Raw genomic sequence first — 20,594 nt, 5'->3', positions numbered from 1 at the left:
ACAAAAAGGGATCAAAGGTATCCAAATCGGCAAAGAAGAAGTCAAACTGTCTCTCTTTGCAGATGACATGATACTCTATATGGAAAACCCAAAGGAATCCACTCCCAAACTATTAGAAGTTATAGAACAATTCAGTAAGGTGGCAGGATACAAAATCAATGCCCAGAAATCAGTTGCATTTCTATACACGAATAACGAGACTGAAGAAAGAGAAATTAGGGAATCCATCCCATTTACAATAACACCAAAAACCATGCGTTACCTTGGAATTAACTTAACCAGAGACGTAAAGGACCTATATCCTAGAAACTATAGATCACTTTTGAAAGATATTGAGGAAGACATAAAAAGATGGAAAAATATTCCATGCTCATGGATTGGAAGAATTAACATAGTTAAAATGTCCATACTACCCAGAGCAATCTACACTTTCAATGCTATCCCGATCAAAATACCGAGGACATTTTTCAAAGAACTGGAACAAATAGTCCTTAAATTTGTATGGAACCAGAAAAGGCCCCGAATCTCCAAGGAACTGTTGAAAAGGAAAAACAAAGCTGGGGGCATCACAATGCCGGATTTCGAGCTGTACTACAAAGCTGTGATCACAAAGACAGCATGGTACTGGCACAAAAACAGACACATGGACCAATGGAACAGAATAGAGAACCCAGAAATGGACCCTCAGCTCTTTGGGCAACTAATCTTCGATAAAGCAGGAAAAAACATCCGGTGGAAAAAAGACAGTCTCTTCAATAAATGGAGTTTTAGAACATTTCTATCACCCCAGAAGTTTCCTTTTGTTCCTTCCTAGTAGGTCCCTACCCACCCCACTCTGAGCCCCAGGCAACCACACTGAGCTGCTGCTACAGGAGATTATGTTTCTCTTTCCTAGGGTTTCATAGAAATGGAATAATATAATATGCACCCTTTTGTGTCTGATTTCTTTGATTCAGCATTATTGTTTTTGAGATTTGTCCCTGTTGCTCTGTTAATTAGTTGTTTATCCCCTTTATTGCTAAGTTAAATATTAAGCATTTTTTCTTTTGAAACTATTTCATAATTTCCTTTGGCTTCAAACATTACCACATAAAAATTTAAATTTCAACTCCAAGTGTAGAGGGTGTCTCTGTCTTCTGGGAAAACAGCTTTATCTGAGCATCACATTATCAGATTAATCCTTAATACAAAAATCCATCACTGCTTAAGCAATATCTTCTTCAGGTTGTAGGAGTTAGGTCTAAAACACTGCCTGAGTTCTGAGCAACCCATGTTTTCTATCTTGAGACACCAGCTTTTCCAAGCTTTTTTTTTTTTTTTTTAATTTATTCGACAGAGATAGAGACAGCCAGCGAGAGAGGGAACAAGCAGGGGGAGTGGGAGAGGAAGAAGCAGGCTCATAGCGGAGGAGCCTGATGTGGGACTTGATCCCGTAATGCCAGGATCACGCCCTGAGCCGAAGGCAGACGCTTAACAGCTGTGCCACCCAGGCGCCCCAGCTTTTCCAACCTTTTTAAAACTCCTACAATAATATTGCATACTCTGCTCCCCTTATATAAGCAGTGCTTAACTAGTCATTACACTTGCCAAATATCCCATAATCTTTTGGGCAAGAATTTTTTCATAACACTGATTTTTTTCCATAGGTATGAATACTTAACGTGTGAATGTACATATGTATTAACCTCACCTTATCTCAGGTGAGATACACTCTTTTGTTCCAATCATATGGGGCAAGTGTGGTGGGATCAGGTTTGCACATACGTGGAAAAAAATTGCTGGAAGAATAAACACCAGATAATTTCAGTGCTGACCTTCAGGTAGCAAAAATGTGATGAGATATTTGAAGACGTTTTTCTATTTATAAAAAATTTTTCTGTTCATAGGATTCTGCATTGCCCAAACTTTTACTCTGAACATGCTTTGGAAATTAATTTAAAAAAATAAAATCTTTTAAAAAAGCATGGTCATTAGAGAAAGCTTGGGGAAAATAAGAAAGTTTACTTAAACAAAAAAATGAAAATTGGCTGTAAATATTTAAAACCAGGGTGCCTGGGTGGCTCAGTTGGTTAAGCGTCTGCCTTCAGCTCAGGTCATGATCTCAGACTCCCAGGATTGAGCCCCACATCAGGCTCCCTGCTCAGCGGGAGTCTGCTTCTCCCTTTCACTCTCCCTCTGTGCTTGCTGTCTCTCTCAACTAAATAAAGAAAATCTTTAAAGAAATATTTAAAACCATGTACATAGGTGTGTATATGTATGTCTTGTTCACCATTGTATCCTTTGGTCTAAGAACAGTGCCTAACAGATAATGAGAATTTAGTAAATATATATTGAATGAATGAATGAATGGATACTACTGTACACATTTAGATTATAATGTAAGTATGGTTTTGCTTTTTTAAATTAATAATGTATTGTGAAATTTTTATTCCAAAATAATTTCTGAAAGTTTTGGGATGATTTTATCATATTCCATCATACAGAAATAATAATTTTATAGATAGCATATGTTGGATCCTGTTTTCTTTTTTTAATCCATTCTGCCAATTTAAGTCATTTAATGGGGAATTTAGTGCACTTACATTTAAAGTAATTACTGATAAGGAAGAACTTACTATTACCATATTGTTAATTCTTTTCTTGATGTCATAGCTTTTGGTCTCCCATTTCCTCTCTTACTGCCTTTCTTTGTCTTTAGTTGATTTTTTTTTTTTTTGTAGTGATGTTTTGATTCCCTTCTCCTTTCCCTTTGCACATATTCTGTAGATAATTTTGTGGTTACCATAGGGATTACATTAACATCTTAAAGTTTTAACAATCTATTTTAAACTAGTAACAACTTCATTTGCATACAAAACCCCTAATCTTTTCCGGCTCCCTCTTACCTCCCTATTTTATGTTATTGATGTCACAAATTACATATTTATATACTGGTACTTTTTAACATAGAATTATAATTCTTTTCTATGCTTTTGTCTTTTAAATACTGCAGAAGAATAACAGCTGGAGTCTCAAACCAAAATTACAATAATATTGGTTTTTATATTTGTCCATGTATTTGTCAAAGAACTTTATATTTTTGTATTCAAGCTACTCTGTAACATCTTTTTATTTCAACTTGAACTCCTTTTAGCATTTTTTTAAAGATTTTATTTATTAGAGAGAGAGCACGAGTTTGGGGGGGGAGCTGAGGAAGAGGGACAAGCAGACTCCTTGCTGACTGGGAAGTCCAATGCAGGCCGATCCCAGAACCCTGAGATCATGACCTGAGCCAAACTCAGACACTTAACCAGCTGAACCACCCAGCCCCTCCTTTTAGCATTTCTTATAGAGAAATGAACTTATAGACTCTCAATTTTTGTTAATGAATTCCCTCAATTTTTATTTATCTGAGACTGACCTAATTTTTCCCTCATTTTTGAAGGACAATTTGCTGAATATAGAATTTCTTGATTGACAGGTTTTTCCCCATCATTTTAAATATATAATCCCACTGTCTTCTTTTTTTTTTTTTTAAGATGTTATTTATTTATTTGACTGAGAGAGACAGCAAGAGAGGCAACACAAGCAAGGGGAGTGTGAGAGGGAGAAGCAGGCTTCCCGCCGAGCAGGAAATATTTTTTGTATTTTTATATCCATATACTGAATGTATGAATGAATAAATGAATGAACGAATGAATGGGTGAATAATACTATATAAATTTGTGTTTAATGCAACTATGGTTTTGCTTTTCCTCAGGCATTATTTCTTCAAATAAGCTTGTCGCTCTTTTCTCTCTCTCTTCTTCCAGGATTCCCATAATGTGTATATTGCTTGGATTGTTTGTATACTATGTCCCTTGGGCTCTATTCACTTTTCTTCATGTTTTTATCCTTTTTGCCCCTCAGACTCCATAATTTAAAGTGACTTGTGTTCAAGTTCACTGATTCTTTTTTTTTTAAGATTTTATTTATTTATTTGACAGAGATAGACAGCCAGCGAGAGAGGGAACACAAGCAGGGGGAGTGGGAGAGGAAGAAGCAGGCACCCAGTGGAGGATCCTGATGTGGGGCTCGATCTCAGAATGCCGGGATCACACCCTGAGCTGAAGGCAGACGCTTAACAACTGAGCCACCCAGGCGCCCCTCAAGTTCACTGATTCTTTCTTCTGTCTGACTGAGTCTGTTGTGAATCCCTGTGGTAAAGTTTTCAATTCAGTTATTGTATTTTTCAGATCCAGAATTTCTGTTCAGTTCTCATTTTGTTCATATATATTGTTTTTCTAATTTGCTTTAGTTTTTTGTCTATTTTCCTTTAGCTCTTTCAGCATTTTTAAGACAATTATTTTAAAGTCTCTGTCCAATAACTGAAACCTGTGTCTCTTTACGGTCAGCTTCTGGAGATCTCTTTTATTCCTTCAAATGGGCTCATGGCCTTGTGATCTGTTGTTGAAAATTAGATATTTGAAAAAAGCAGCCAGCCTCTGTCTTTACAGCTGGCTTCTTGCAGAGAAAGGCCTTTAGTAATCTAACCATATGAAAACTTAAGGTCTCAGGCATGAGTCTTTCCTAGGCCTATGCATGTGCTTTTTTCCCTCAATTTTACCAAATACATTGCTGCTTTCTCATGTTTTAATTTCCTTAAAAGTCTCATCCCTCCTTCTTCTTGGGACCCTAGGTGTTTTCTTGCCTTCCTCTGTCTGTAGTCCCACCACCAGCATCCTCCCCCCACCGCCCCAAGGTGGCCACAGTCTACAGTTACTCATCGTGGCTTCTGCCACTGCTTTCAGACACCTCCAACCTGATATTCAAACTAGGCCACCATTCCTACCTGAGCTCCAAGTCAGATGAGGCAGAAACCAGTCCTGACAAGGCAGAATATTGAAACAAATTCCAGTCTTTTCTTCTGCCCCAAGGGAAGGGCTGGGAATTGGGTGGCTTCCCCCTGACCATACTTTACAACACCAGAGAGGACATGGGGCAAGGGTAAACAAAAACAATTTCTTACCATTTTGAGTATGAATTTTTATTGTTTGGATATTTGTTGGTTGCTGCAGGTCTTTGACTGTTTCTGGAATTTCTACAAAGCTATTTTAGTCTGTTCATTACTTGATGTTTCTGTGAGTGAACAAGGGTTACCTGGGAACTTCCACGTCTGCCTTCTTGTTTATTTCACCTCTAGAGGTACCTTAATTTTAAAAATAAATGACCCAAATATTCAGGAATTAAATTAATCTCTTGTTCTGTTTTCATAATAATGATAGTAATTTTATTGAGCACTGTCACATACACTTTACCTCTCTAAATAACTAATTTAAACTCTACTACCTTCTAGGTAGTATTGTGCCCATTTCGTAGATGGGAAAACTGAGGCACGGAGGAGCACTGCTGTCCATATTGAACTAAGACAGACACATGGGGGAATGAAATTTTAAGGCTTTAATCGGTGACATTAAGGCTATTCATGGTTTTATGTGACTCGAGAGGAGGTGGTTGCAGTAGCCCAGAAGAAGTTGGCTGGATCACACACTATCCCCAGCTTTTATTGGTTCTATAAATGCTTCAAAATGGGATCATTGTCCTTGAGCTACATTTTCACTGGAATGTGTCTATGGTCATAGATTGGCCAAATAAGCGCCCTTTTCCTTTAAAGTAGGAAGTAACACATGGTGTATGATCTTGACCAGGAGGGTAAGAGAGGTCCAAACCCAGCCCTGTGGTTGGTGAATAATCAAGGAGATGAACTGAAGTGGAGCTTCGGAGAGTTGACAGACTTATCCCGCCGTGCAGCCAATGTTCTCACCCAGACCTGTGGCCTGCAGCAGGGAGACCGTCTAGCCTTGATCCTGCCTCGAGTGCCTGAGTGGTGGCTGGTGGTCATAGGCTGCATTCGAGCAGGTCAGTGACTCAAAGAGACCCCAACAGACATTAGATCTGGCCCAGAGCCAATTGGTCCTGAAATATTAGTATTCCTCTATCTTTTTTTATATTCTGCACAGTCTTTGTCTTTTTCAGACTCCCTCAAATATTCTTTTCCTCCTTCTCACTCACTCACTCACTCTCTCTCTCTCATTCTTACACACCCTCAAACACAGTGTCATAACTCTCTAATTCATCCTGCACACACTTTCTCCTGCACAATCTCATCTTTGCTTTTGAAGATCCATCAGGTAATGAGCACTGGTGTTATATAAGACTGACAAATCACTGAACCCTACCTCTGAAACTAACAATACACTATATGTTAATTAATCAAATTTAAATTTTAAAAAATAAAGAAAAAAGATCCATCAGTTAACATTTTGCACTCCTCTCACACTGAGTCATTTAAGTATCAGTTGCAGACATTGTGACATCCATAAACACCAGATAAACACCTATAAACACTGGAGTATGCATCTGCTGTGATCCACAAGATATTCTCCTCACTTAAGCACAACATAGTTGTCACAAAGACATCTAACACTGATACATCCATAGCCAAAATTCTTTAATTGTCCCTATAGTGTCTTTTGTAGAAATTTTTTTGTTTGAATCCAAAATCCAATAGAGGATCATGCATTGCATTAAGTTGTCATGTCTCCTCAATCTCCTTCAATCTGGACTTTTTTGTATAACCACATTTTGGAAATGTCTAAGCTCTCTGTTTTGCAGAAGGTCCCACAAAATTTGTGTTTCTTACTCTTTCCTCAGGATTACATTCAGTGAAACATTTTTAGTAGGAGTACTAAAAGGATAATTTGCCTATCTCAGTGTTTTACATCAGGGGATACAACAAGTTGGTTTGTCCTATCATCAGTGATATTTATAAACACCTTTGCAAGGCACCTTTTCCCTTTATAATTAGTAAGTAATCTGTGCTATAATACTAATGAGACTGTGTGAATATCCTGTTCTCCAATTGTCTTTCACCCTATGACTTGAGAATCCATTAATTGTTCTTGATTATTATGATTGTTTTATATGAGAATTTTCTACTTATATTATTCTTTCTACATTTCTTAGCATTCTTCTGTGGAGATTTCCCTTCCCCCCCCTTTTTTAAAGATTTTAAAAATTTATTTATTCAACAGAGATAGAGATAGAGATTGAGACAGCCAGCGAGAGAGGGAACTCAAGCAGGGGGAGTGGGAGAGGGAGAAGCAGGCTCATATCAGAGGAGCCTGATGTGGGGCTCGATCCCATAACGCCGGGATCACGCCCTGAGCCGAAGGCAGACGCTTAACCGCTATGCCACCCAGGCGCCCCCCTTTCCCTTTTAATTGCCTATCTATTTATCTACATAATTAGGGTTGGTGTGGGACTCATGCATTCTCTTTTGATTTTCTTTATAATGCGTGTTCATATATTCTCACACCAATAAAATTATAAATTAATCCATCAAGATCATGTGGAATGAAGAATTAACAGCAATGGCAGAGAGAGTATAGAGAAGCCATGTCACCTGTAGAGCTAAGAGATGGCCCATGGGAAATCCAAGACATGAGCCGAACCCTCTGGTATAGGCAGAATTAAAGAGGGATAGAAGCAAAGGAAGGACATTCTAAGAATGGGCAGGAGTCAGGAGAAGCCTGTGTGAAGAACAGCCGTATTGAAATAGAGCAGAGATTTGCAGGAGGGAAAGGTGGAGGGTGGGCAGTGCCTTCAGTGTTGGGTGGAGAGTATGGTGTTTTCCTGGAGAAAGGGTATAGGTGCTGGTAAAGAGAAGAAGAGTGGAGTGAGAAAAGTCGGTGTTCTGTGGAACCTGAACAGGTAATAATATGGAAGTTGGGTAGTAGGAAGACTCAAGACAAGGCACCTGGTGGAGAGATTAGAACCCACCTGCTGGAGAGACTGGAACCCAATAGGGGCACATGAAGACTTGAACTAATTGGTGATAGAAGATGGAAGGGAAAGTAGGGAAGTTCAAAGGATACTGTAGTTAAATTTAGTTATGCAGACTGAGGGAGAGGAGATTCAAGATGACACAAGGGATTGACAGAGAAGGAAATGAGAGGAGAAAAATGGAGGTAGAGATGCAGTTAATCCTGATGTCAGGGACACTGTCCTACTTACACGCATAGTCCCAGATCCTGTGTAAAGTAGGATCCACCCGTCTGCTGGCTAGATCCATCTAGAGTAGAAGAGGTTAGGGCAACCTTTTCAAATCTCAATGTGCATAGGAATCCCTTGGAGATCTTGTTAAAGTGCAGATTTTGATTCAATAATTTTGGGATGGGGCATGAGTATTGTGTCTTAGGTGGAGCTGATGGTGCTGGTCTGTGGACCATACTTTGCACAGCAGGAGGCTGGTGGATTTCTATGCAGATAAGCCAAGCCTGAAACCCAAAATTTCCTTTTTTATTCTCAGGAATAATATTCATGCCAGGAACCATCCAGTTGAAGGCCAAGGACATTCTCTACCGATTACAAGTGTCTAAAGCCAAGGGCATTGTGACCACAGATACCCTTGCTCCAGAGGTGGATTCTTTAGCTTCCGAGTGTCCTACTCTGAAAATAAAGCTCCTGGTGTCTGACCATAGCCATCAAGGGTGGCTGGACTTACGATCATTGATTAAGTGAGTTTCTGTTCTGATGAATGTGCTGTCTAAGGAAGGGCAGGAGAAGGCCATTCACTTCCAAGGGCTGGTAGACAAACAACCAGTGGGAGGAAATGTACCAGGTCTGGTGGCAGAAACCTTCTCTTCCCAGTTATGCCACTGATTTTCTGTGTAACCCTGGGCTGGTTCCTTTGCCTTTCTTGGATGCAATTGCTTTATCTGTAAAATAAGGTATTGAACTTCCACACCTCTGTCACTAAAGTATTATCAACCCTGTGCAAAGGAGATGTATAAAGTCAGAGGGTTGTTGTGTTGTGTCTTCCTTGTAGGTAGGGAATCTGAAATATTATGTTTATATAAAAAATAAATATATGAAGAGGTTGAATGAAAGATTAAGGGATGCATTTTTAAGGGAAAGCTTGAGACTACAAGAAAAATTGAGGCTGTGGCTGTCAGGCAGCTTGGGGAGCAAATACTTTCCATCTTTTAGGGGTTGCATACCTTTAGGGACACCTTGCAGGAAAAGTTAGGGAAGTGTTGGAGGCAAGTAAGACCATTTCCACATCCAAAACTCTGATTCCATAAACCTTCAGGCATTTTTCATATCACCCACAAACCATACTGGATTTGTTTTCTTGAAGTAACCCCTCAGTTTTTAAAATCCTTTACTTCAGCCTCAAAAGGCAAATATCACACTGCAGTCACATCTTACACTGGATTTTAAAGTCAGACAATTACAAGAAAATGGTGTAAATGAAGGATATTCTCTAAAACTCCCCTAAATTGCCAAAAGTCAGTATGGTATCATATCACAGCAAGAGTCAGTGAGCCCTGCAGCCTTGGGATAATTTGCAGTTTCTCTGATCAAACACCACAGGGAACTTGCATTTATAAGCCCTAGAGACTCCCAGTCTAAGAGAAGCCCCCAAGAATCAAGGCACACTGGGGTACCCTACAGATTCTACCTTCCATCGCAAGCTTACACCAAAGCAAATGTGCATCTTCCTTTTCTTTTCCCCACCCCTCATTGCCAAGATTGTGGGGAGAAATTTCTATTAAGTTGGTTCATGTAAAAAAAACAAGCTTAGCAGTGTGATTAAGAGCACAGTCTTTGGATCAAACTGAGTGAATTTGAATTCTGGCTGGACAACTTGCTGGCTACATGTCTTCAGGCAAGTTATGAAAACATTTCTGAGCCTCAGTTTTCTCATCCACAGAATGGGCAGAATAAGAGCAGTACTTGCCTTTTAGGGTTGGTCTGAAGATTGAATGAGTTCTTATTTGTAAATCACTTAAACCACTGCCTGGAAGTACTATTTCAGTGTTTGTTACATACAAAACAATCCACCATATTTTCCCCCTTTTTAAAATGAAGAAATGTCAGTCTACTTATCCAACTCACTCTCAAACTCCATTTAATTCCTAATACTGGGAGAACTGGTTTCCCCTCCAGTGTTAGAAACCTCCATTTTTCTGACTGCAAGCCTCATATTGTTCCTTTTGCTTCTCTGGGGATGGAAAATCAGGAAATGTGACTTCTCCCCTTTTGTGCCGAATTCCTTTGCAGATCAGCATCCCCAGATCATACCTGTGTTAAGTCAAAGACAGTGGACCCAATGGCCATCTTCTTCACCAGTGGGACCACAGGCCTCCCCAAGATGGTAAAACATTGTCATGGATTTGCCTTGCGATCCTCTCTCCCTTCGTGGTAAGAAAGAAAGCATTGACTTATGGGCTGGGCCACAGATCTGTGGTAGTGTGTGCATGTGTGTGAGACACGTGTGGGTTAGGAAAAGAGCTCTAAGCAGAATTGACTCCATCCTGCTTCTCCCTTCTGTGCTCTCTGGTTCAGACTGATGAAAATCTGAGAGGTAAACACTGGGAATCCTAACGGTTTGCTGACAGAGGCCTCTGATGACAAAGGAGGCACATTTAGGTCCTGCCTGAGTACCTTGACAGGAGGTGTGTAGGGAAGCCATCATGTCCCTGTCAGTTGACTCAGGGTTTGGTGGGGAAAGACAGAATGTGCTAACAATGTCAACTGAAACAACAGATCCTTTCCTGTCCCCAGTTATGGACAAATGAAACTTGGAGTTACCCAATTATGAGCTGTTACGGAAAATAATACTTGGAACCAAGCCACACCATGCCACTGTCCCTAATTTAGAACAAACAATCATCGAGGCTGAAGCTGTAGCCTTGGGTTAATCATTTAATGAATTTTAAACTAAGCCTCTTCTCCCCTCTGCCCCTCCCCCAGATAGTAATAGTCAGACCAGAACAAGTTCTGTATATTTTCTAACTTATTAACCAGACCAGAGGGCACCACAAGGTTTCTGGTGGGCCACAGCTATCTGTGCTGATGCAAAGTTATACAATGATAACAACTGAATAGCAAAACCCTGGAGGAATGGAGGTGGGAAGAAGGGAAGGGCTTTCTGTGCAGTCTGAAAAACAAGAGCAAACACACAAAGATATAAAAAGCAGCATTTATATGGTGACTAACATAACATAATAAAAATTATTATAAAAAAATAAATAAAAACAAAAAGCATTTATAGAACTACTGAGATTTGAGGGTAGCTGGTGCTCAGAGTGTAAGGTAAGGGATAGATGGGAAGAGTTGGAAAAGTAAGCAGGGCCCAGATCATGTAGAGTCTTGTGGGCCTTGGTGTAGAGTTTAGAGGGTTTTTTTGTTTGTTTGTTTGTTTTGTTGTTGTTGTTTTTTGAGAGAGAAGGGAGGTATTGGAGCAATGCAACATATTGTAGCAAGGGAAAGACCTGATCAGATTTGTGTTTTGAAAAGATCACTGTGGCAGCGCCTGGGTGGCTCAGCCAGTGAAGCCTCTGGCTCTTGATTTCAGCTCAGGTCATGATCCAGGGGCATGAGATTGAGCCCCACATTGGGCTCTGTGCTGAACGTGGAGCCTGCTTAAGATTCTCTCTCTCCCCCTCCCTCTGCCTCTGCCCTCCTGCTTCCCACTTGTGCAGATGCACACTCTTAAAGAAAGAAAGAAAGAAAGAAAGAAAGAAAGAAAGAAAGAAAGAAAGAAAAAGAAAAGAAAAATAAATAAATAAAAGATCACTGTAGCTGCAATATGGAGAATGGGTCGGGAAAAATCAGAATGGGGTTAGATCGACCAGTTGGAGGGTCTTAGAATAATCCAAGATGGCAGTGGCTTGGCGAAGGTGTCAGAGACATGAAGGAAGTTAACATATTTGAGATTTTAGGAGGTAAAATGGACAGGATCTACTGGCTAGATGTGGGAGATAAGAGAGGGGCCAGTCAAGGTTGACTCTCGGATTTTGGGCTTGGACAGTTGCACGGACAGTAATGACATTCACTGAAATACAGGGAACACTGGAGGAGAAAAAATTAGTCCAAGGGAGTCAGGAGAGATTAGGATCTGGTGAGTTTAAGGTGCCTGAGAGACACCCCAGAAGAGATGTTCAGTGGGTAGTAGGTCTGAAGCTGAGAAGACAGATCCTCCTAGCTAGTAACATCTTGTGGGTGAGCCACAATCCTGAGAGAGCTGGGATGAGGGAGGGTGGATTGTTTATCAAAGCCCTTCCCTATTAATAGTAAAGTTCCTCAAAGCCATAGCATGCTAATGGGAGGGTTGTGTTTTCTCAAGGAGTTATGCACACAGAGGTCCCTCAGAAGCAGTAAGGTAGGGTAGAGAAATGAGAAACCTCTACTCCACCTTCCAATCATTGCCTATTATCTAATTATTTCCAGCCCTTTGACAAGATGGGATATTAAAAATTAAATCTCTCTCTCACTCTCTCTCCCTCTTCCTGTCTCCCTTTCTCTCTCCCTTGCTCTTTCTTCATCACAAATGACAGAAAACCCAACCTAAACCTCTTTAAGCCCAAAGATAACTACAGGAGTTTATTGGATCATGAGGCAGGGCACTCCAGGGTTTGGCTTCAGACATAGCTAGAGAGTCTCTGGATTAGATTTTCATCTCTCCATCTGTCAGCTATGTTTCTGCTATGTTTTGATGCTCTTCTCAGAAAGGCTTATTATCCCTTGTTATCCCCAAATGGCTGCCAGCATTACGTAGGACTGTATCAGTAACAGAGTCAAATCCAAGAAAAGAGCTACAGATTTTGTTCCCATATTCCAAGCTTTAAGGATTATTATAACTAAATCAGTTGAAGGCACACATGACCAGAAAATAGGATTTGGCATATTCTAGAGACCTGGTGTGGAAGTGTGTCGGGAGCCCCATGTGCACTGAGAATGAGGGGTGGGTCACCACCTGAAAACCAGAGTCCCCAACCCTTGATCACATCCTCTCATGATCAATCACATAGCTGAGGCCACTGTATTTTGGAGTTAGCAGGAAAATGCTGCAGCTGAAGACATCTGATATCTTCTGGTGCTTTTCGGACACAGGCTGGATTCTGGCTCTCTTTGGGTGCATGATGGAACCATGGACAGTAGGGGCTACACTCTTCATCCATCATCTGCCCCAGTTTGACCCCAAGGTCGTTGAACAGGTAAGAAGACTAATCTTCCAGTATCGACAGACTCTTAGAAGAAACTCATATTTCAAACTCAAAAGCTGGACCCTGCTGGAAAAAATGTTATTTAGCGAGGGGTCCCATAAGCATAATATAACCCTGGTTCTGGGTTTCTCAAAGCGTGGAGCACTGAATCCATCACTGTATCTAAATCACATTGGATGAAACCTTGAAGGAAATGCAGATTCCAAGCCCTTCCCCCAGGTCTATGGATCAGATTTTGTGGACTTGGAACCCTGGAAACACATTTTAAGAAATTAAAGCATCCAGAGAAAGCTCAGGTATCCTGGATCCTGAATCTTGGATCTGCCAGGAGCCAGATAGCTGGTGTGTGTGTGTGTGTGTGTGTGTGTGTGTGTGTGTGGTGTTGTTGTTGCTCAATTTATTGAAGTGTTTAAAGACAGAGCCCTTGGAAAATGACAAATCTAGTTTCTTATTCCACGTTCAACATTTATTTGTGGTTCAGTTGCTACTCCCGAGCCTTAGTTTCTTTATCTGTAAAACGGGAGTTTTAATAATTACTGCATCGAAAGAACGAATTCTCAACATTTGCTGCCACATGGACGGCACTGGAGGAGATAATGCTAAGTGAAATAAGTCAAGCAGAGAAAGACAATTATCATATGATTTCTCTCATCTATGGAACATAAGAACTGGGAGGATCGGTAGGGGAAGAAAGGGATAAAGAAAAGGGGGGTAATCAGAGGGGGGAATGAAACATGAGAGACTATGGACTGTGAGAGGCAAACTGAGGACTTCAGAGGGGAGGGGGTGGGGGAAGGGGATAGCCTGGTGATGGGTAGTAGGGAGGGCACGTATTGCATGGTGCACTGGGTGTTATACGCAACTAATGAAGCATCAAACTTTACATCGGAATCTGGGGATGTACTGTATGGTGATTAACACAATATAATAAAATAAAATTAAAAAAAAATAATTACTGCATCACAAAATTGTTAGAATATAAACGAGATGTTACAGGTGAAGTGTGTGAAGTGCTTAGCCCTGAGCTGGCACACAGGAGGCACCCACAAAGCAGTGGTGGCTGCTGTTACTGATATACATACCTCATGGTGATAACTCAAGTCACCTGCGTGAACCCCTCACTGTACTTCCCTTCACTTGAAAATGCTCTTTGTGTCTCCATGCACACCTTCGTTTTCCATCTCAGAGGCAGACCTGCCCCTCCACCTCTCAAAGTCCAGTCCCCTCCCCACAACCTCTGTGGAGCCTCCTCTTTTCTCTGTCCTTCTCTTAGGAGCCCTTCTCATTAATCTTAAACCTTTTCTCCTGTATTTTTAATTTCTCACTTTTCCCCTCTTCATTAATCGTCATTTATTTACTCTTTTCTCCCAAGGTTTCAACCTCTTATTCTTTGTTAACTCTGCACCCTTAGTCCATAAACATATTCAAAGTTCCCCATACTAAAAAATACCTTCCCTTCACCCTGCTCCAATCCGGACCAACTCTGTCTTTCCTCCCTTAGTATCAAACTCCTCTATAGAACATTCTCCGCTTGCTGCAGCCACATCCTCTTCACCCAGATTACTCTTCCAAGGGTCTGCCCTCACCCTTCCTCTTCCTTCTAAGTGATCCATTTCACCAGCATGCACATCCATTCAAGGAGCTCTCAAAACCATGCCTTAGATCTAGTCTTCTCCCTCCATGCAAACTCCCCCTCGTTTATCTCCCCCAAGTCCATCTGATGATCCCTCCAGCACATCAGACTGCATTTTCCATTTCTCATGCCCTGCTTCATGTCAATATCTGCCTCTCCGTCACTGTACTGTGTACATCCTGCCAGTCCTTGAGGCGTAAAACTGCACCCAAAGCACTGAGTCCATCTTTCCCCCCCACTTCCACTACATGGGCATCCCCAAAGTCTCAGTGTGATTTAAGTGCAAATTATTTCAAAGTATTAATTCTACAAATTTACACACACACACACACACACCAGCATTTGAAAGTTTAATTATTTTGATTTATTTTTTCATTTGTTACTTTTGTGAAGTTTTAATGATAACATTTTTAGCTTCAGTTCCTCTTATTGAAAATGAAAGATACTGATTAAAACAAGGAATGTTAAATTAAAAATATACTATCCATATAACTCAACACAAAAAAAAGCAACNCAGCACATCAGACTGCATTTTCCATTTCTCATGCCCTGCTTCATGTCAATATCTGCCTCTCCGTCACTGTACTGTGTACATCCTGCCAGTCCTTGAGGCGTAAAACTGCACCCAAAGCACTGAGTCCATCTTTCCCCCCCACTTCCACTACATGGGCATCCCCAAAGTCTCAGTGTGATTTAAGTGCAAATTATTTCAAAGTATTAATTCTACAAATTTACACACACACACACACACACCAGCATTTGAAAGTTTAATTATTTTGATTTATTTTTTCATTTGTTACTTTTGTGAAGTTTTAATGATAACATTTTTAGCTTCAGTTCCTCTTATTGAAAATGAAAGATACTGATTAAAACAAGGAATGTTAAATTAAAAATATACTATCCATATAACTCAACACAAAAAAAACCAAATAATCCAATTGAAAATGGGCAGAAGACATGAGCAGACATTTCTCTAAAGAAAACATCCAAACGGCCAACAGACACATGAAGAGATGCTCCACATCGCTCATCATCAGGAAAATGCAAATCAAAACCACATGAGATGGGTACTCAGGAGGGCACGTATTGCATGGTGCACTGGGTGTTATATGCAACTAATGAATCATCGAACTTTACATCAAAAACCAGGGATGTACTGTATGGTGACTAACATAATATAATAAAAATATTATTTTACAAAAAACAAAAACAACAGCAAAAAACCCCACACGAGATATTACCTCACATCTGTCAGAATGGCTACAATCAACAACACAAGAAACAACAAGTGTTTGCGAGGATGTGGAGAAAAAGGAACTCTCATGCATTGTCTGGTGGGAATGCAAGCTGGTGCAGCCACTGGGGAAAACCATATGGAGTTTCCTCAAAAACTTAAAAATAGAATTACCATATGATTCAGTAATTGCACTACTGGGTATTTACCCAAATAATATGAAAACGCTATTTCAAAAGAATATATGCACTCCTTATGTTTATTGCAGCATTATTTACAATAGCTAATATGAAAGCAGCCCAAGTATCCATCCACAGATGAATGAATAAAGAAGATGTGAGATGATAGATAGATAGGTAGATAGATAGATAGATAGATAGATAGATAGATAGATATAGCTATGATGGAATATTACTCAGCCATAAAAAAAAGAATGAAATCTTGCCATCTGCAACAACTTGGATGGATCTAGAGGTTATAATGCTAAGCGAAATAAGTCGGTCAGAGAAAGACAAATACCATATGATTTTACTCGTGGGGAATCTAAGAAACAAAACAAACACAGAAAAAAGAGACAAATCAAAAAAACAGACTCTCAACTATACAGAACAAACTGATGGTTACCAGAGGGGTGGTGAGTGGGAGGATGGGTAAAATTGGTGAAGGGGATTAAGAGTATACTTACCTTGATGAGCACTGAGTCATATATAGATTTATTGTAACACTATATTACACATCCGAAACTATGTAACACTATATGTTAATTATACTGGAAAAAGGAAGGGAGGGAGGGGAGAAGAGGAAGGAAGGAAGGAAGGAAGGAAGGAAGGAAGGAAGGAAGGAAGGAAAGAAAAGGAAGGAAGGAAGGAAGGAAGGGCAAGTGGATCGGACTCAGAAAGGGAGGGACTCAGAGTGGAGGCAGATTTCCCCCATGTGCCCATTACACCTCCCTGTGGTTCTGCATGGAAGGCACAGATATTCTCATTTTACAGATGAGGAAACAGAGTTGCGGAAGAATTAAGTAACAGGATTGAAGTCGGGCAGGCAGACCCCAAACCCACATTCTCCCCTCTTTAGTGTTCCTTGTTCTCGTAGTGTATCTCCACCCTGATCTGAAACTGAAAGACTCCCACCTCTAGTAAAACAACAGCAAATACCAGACATTTTAGACTCTATATAATCTGGCTCCTAACCCCAATCTTCCTAAATTTGCTTCTTGTTCCTCTCCTGTCTAAAAAAATCATATTATTTGACTTCACTTAAATGTTTCTTCAACTCTGGAAACTTTACTCCTGCTACTCCTTCTATCTGCAAGAAACTTCCCCATTCCTCTGCCTGTCGACACCATTCCATTTGTTAAATACCCCAACTAAATGCCACCTGTTCCGTGAGGTCCCTGGATCACCCATTTAAAAGGAGTATTTCCCTCTGCTATGATCTCCTTCTTCCAATCTCTCTTATGACCTCTACCAACTTTTTTCTTACCATATGAGTCCTGTTTTATCTCCTCTATTAATACCTACTCTCAGTAAGATGTTATCTTACTCTTCTTGCATTCCCCCAACAGTGCTTGATGCATGCCATGTACAAAATTCATGCTCAATATAGATATATTGAAAGAATTAAATAAATAATGGGCTCTCCTTAGAGGGGAGATCAGAACTAAAATGCTAATAATTAACTGATATTTTAAATCTTTACTATAAAAATAAAAGTCCTTCTCTCCTCATTTTCTAGATGTTATTAAAATACCCGATCACCCACAGCCTTGCTGTGCCACTGGTATATCGAATGATTCTGCGGCACGCTTCTACCAGGTATAGTAGAAGTGGTGGTGGCTGGTGATAACAATCTTTGGGTAGGAGTTTAAGGAATCCAATGTACCATGGTCTATTTTTAACTGTGGTTCTTTGAGGTGTGTGTGTGTGTGTGTGTGTGTGTGACAAGTGTTGGTGGCGATCATCATTCTTTAAAGCAGGACCCCAAGATCCAAATGAAACATTCAGTGAGCCTTGCATCACTGTGGGTTTATTCTTTTTTAAATATTTTTTCTTATGAAAGGACAAACATACAGAGAAATATGTAAAACATACATGTATAGATTAATGGATTGTTGAAAAACACCTGTGTCACCATTCATCTGAATCATGAAAATAGAATATTGCCCACACCCCAGAGATCTCTTCATGGCTCTATTTATCCCCTAAAGGAATTTACTATCTTGACTTTTATGGTGTTCATTTCCTTGTTTTCCTTTATAGTTTACCTCCTAAGGAAATATCCCTAAACAAATTATTATATTTTACTTGCCTTTGATCTTTATGTGTGTAAGCACTTATTACTCTGTAATATCTGGTTTCTTTTTTCAGCATTATGTTTTTAAGATGTGTCTATGTTGCTGCATGTTGCTACAGCTAATTTTCATTGCTGTACAATATCCCATTGTATAATATCCCATTGCATGTTTTTTATCTGTTCTACCATTAATGGATACTTGGGTAGTTTTCATTTTGGGGCTATTAGTGATTAATGCTGCATTGAATTCTTGCATATGTAACCTGGTGCATAGAAGCATGTATTTCCATAACATTTTCCTGGAAGAGGAATTGCTAGTTCACAGTGACACTACAGTTTACCGTGCAATTTTTGAAAGTATTGAACCAAATTATGCTCCCCCTAGCAAGACAGGAGAATTCCCATTGTTCAGTATTTGTTATTGTCAGAGTCTTTAATTTTTGTCAATCTGGTGGATGCATAGTGTTATCTTCCCATAGAGTTTTATTTTTGCATTTCCATGTTTGCAGGTTAATTTTAGCTAAGCTGCAATCTGCTCTTTGAAACTTATGGGCATTTATGTATCTTTTAAAGAGTCTGAGATTAAAATGGCTACTTCAAAAGTCAGAGTAACATGTCTTAAATATAGAATTACAATATTAAGGTGTGCTAGGCCTACCCCTATGAAGCTAACTCCGAAACGCAAATTGATTTTATTCATGAAGCCTCAAGCTGGTTGGATTCTGTCCCCATCTGTATTTCAAAGTTCATACTAAGCAACTTTTTGAAACATTCCTCAGTTGGTGATCTTTGCCCAAACACAGTAAAAATATGACCAAAGCTTAGCTCGTGATTACATCAGGGAATCTGACCATTTTATCTACTTTGGATAAAGCTGCAGAAGAATGAGGAAGACACCCTAAGTGAACCCAGCCCTCCTACCCCTGACTCTGACTCTGAAGTACCAGGACAGGGTGACAAGAGAAGGTGAACCAGATGTCTGCTACCTCTCTCACCCCCAAGAGCTGACCCAGCTCAGCCCTAGGACACCTGGTACTTAGACCCCAGTCACTTCTCCCCACATCCTTCAGGGAATCTATCATTATTTTGTGGGGTTTTTTTTTTTATTAGTTACAGAAAATTTTATGGGAAAGAAATGAAGAAGATTTACATCATGCAATGTACCTACTGTAATGTTCACAGCCAACTTTTCTGCTCCCTCTGAAATCCCTTCTGTCAGGGCTGCTACCTGCAACCCTTCTCTCTTTTCCTACACTCATCCCAGTCTTCCCTGATGTCCTGAGCAATTCATTTCCACCCTCTAACTTGCATTCTCTGCTCAAAAATACAAAAGCCCTTCAATTCACCTGACTCCACTTTTCAGAGAAGGCAATGCAGTTCTGTTAGCATCCTAACATGCTCTTGGGGTCTTATCCCCCACCACGTTATGGTTTATAAAATACCCCTCTTAGCCACAAAGACAGGGTCTGATAAATCTTTGCCATCTTTTTACGTCAACTTCCAAAGTTGATCCAAACCTTTGATCCAAACCCATTAGCCTCACCACCACCACCCACCCCTTGCCAGAAGAGTTAACATGAACCGACAGGAAGTGAGTGACTTCCAGTTGGCTTTGACCACCAGCAAATTGCCAAAAAGGCAAGGAAGAATGTGAGGAAGCGGAAGCATGAATGATCCAGATGACGAGGCTCTGAGCTCTTAACACTCTGGGTCTAGGGCAGAACATCCAAGGCCTGACAGCAAGTTCTCTTGTCACTTTGCCTTCCCCTAAGTCTCAGGTTCCCTACCCTGGAGCACTGTATTACTGGAGGGGAGGCTCTGCTGCCGGAGGATCAAGAGGAGTGGAGAAGACGGACAGGCCTTCTGCTCTACGAGATCTACGGACAGACAGAAACAGTAGGGAGAGGGTCCTTTTTGGGTCAGTCAGGATGCGCTGAGCCACTGAGCCCGGCTGATGAGCTGAACCATGTATATTCAGAGGCCCCACTCTGCTCACAGCATTGCCCAAAGCCAGTTGGAGGCTTCAGATTTCTAGGTGAATTTGCCTCAATTCAATTTGCACAAAGACAATTCACAGCTCATCAGTTTGTCAAGAGGCCAATGTACTGGACAAAACGTTGAAAGGGGTCTAAGGACATGGTGCCACCGTCCCTGTGATCATTAGCTCTAGGGAGCCCAGGAGGGGTGGTGGGATGGGAGGTTCTCTCCAGTAACACGAAGACCACCATCTGCAAGTCCTGTCCACTTCACCACCCCTTCCTAGGGTGGCAACCACAGGCAGCTAGGAGCTGGCCCCAGAAGTTCATTTCTGGGTGTTTATGTGGACAGCACACAGGTTTGATTGTGGGACACTAGCTGGAGTGGAGGAAGGAACAGAGACTTTCTGCATATGCCAAAC

General features: G+C 40.6%; 1 protein-coding gene across 1 annotated transcript in view; it reads left to right on the top strand.

Moving 5' to 3' along the window:
* ACSM1 (acyl-CoA synthetase medium chain family member 1) overlaps positions 1-20,594 on the top strand; it is a 44,207-nt gene that overhangs the window by 10,665 nt on the left and 12,948 nt on the right. The window contains exons 2-7 of the mRNA XM_034670298.1: positions 5,667-5,877; positions 8,330-8,537; positions 10,087-10,227; positions 12,866-13,025; positions 17,639-17,718; positions 19,969-20,092. Coding sequence (XP_034526189.1) covers positions 5,667-5,877; positions 8,330-8,537; positions 10,087-10,227; positions 12,866-13,025; positions 17,639-17,718; positions 19,969-20,092 — 924 coding nt within the window. The remainder of the gene's footprint in view (positions 1-5,666; positions 5,878-8,329; positions 8,538-10,086; positions 10,228-12,865; positions 13,026-17,638; positions 17,719-19,968; positions 20,093-20,594) is intronic.

This window comes from Ailuropoda melanoleuca, chromosome 10 (genome assembly GCF_002007445.2).
Source record: "Ailuropoda melanoleuca isolate Jingjing chromosome 10, ASM200744v2, whole genome shotgun sequence".
Taxonomy (NCBI): domain Eukaryota; kingdom Metazoa; phylum Chordata; class Mammalia; order Carnivora; family Ursidae; genus Ailuropoda; species Ailuropoda melanoleuca.
This window is presented reverse-complemented; position numbering and strand designations above follow the sequence as displayed.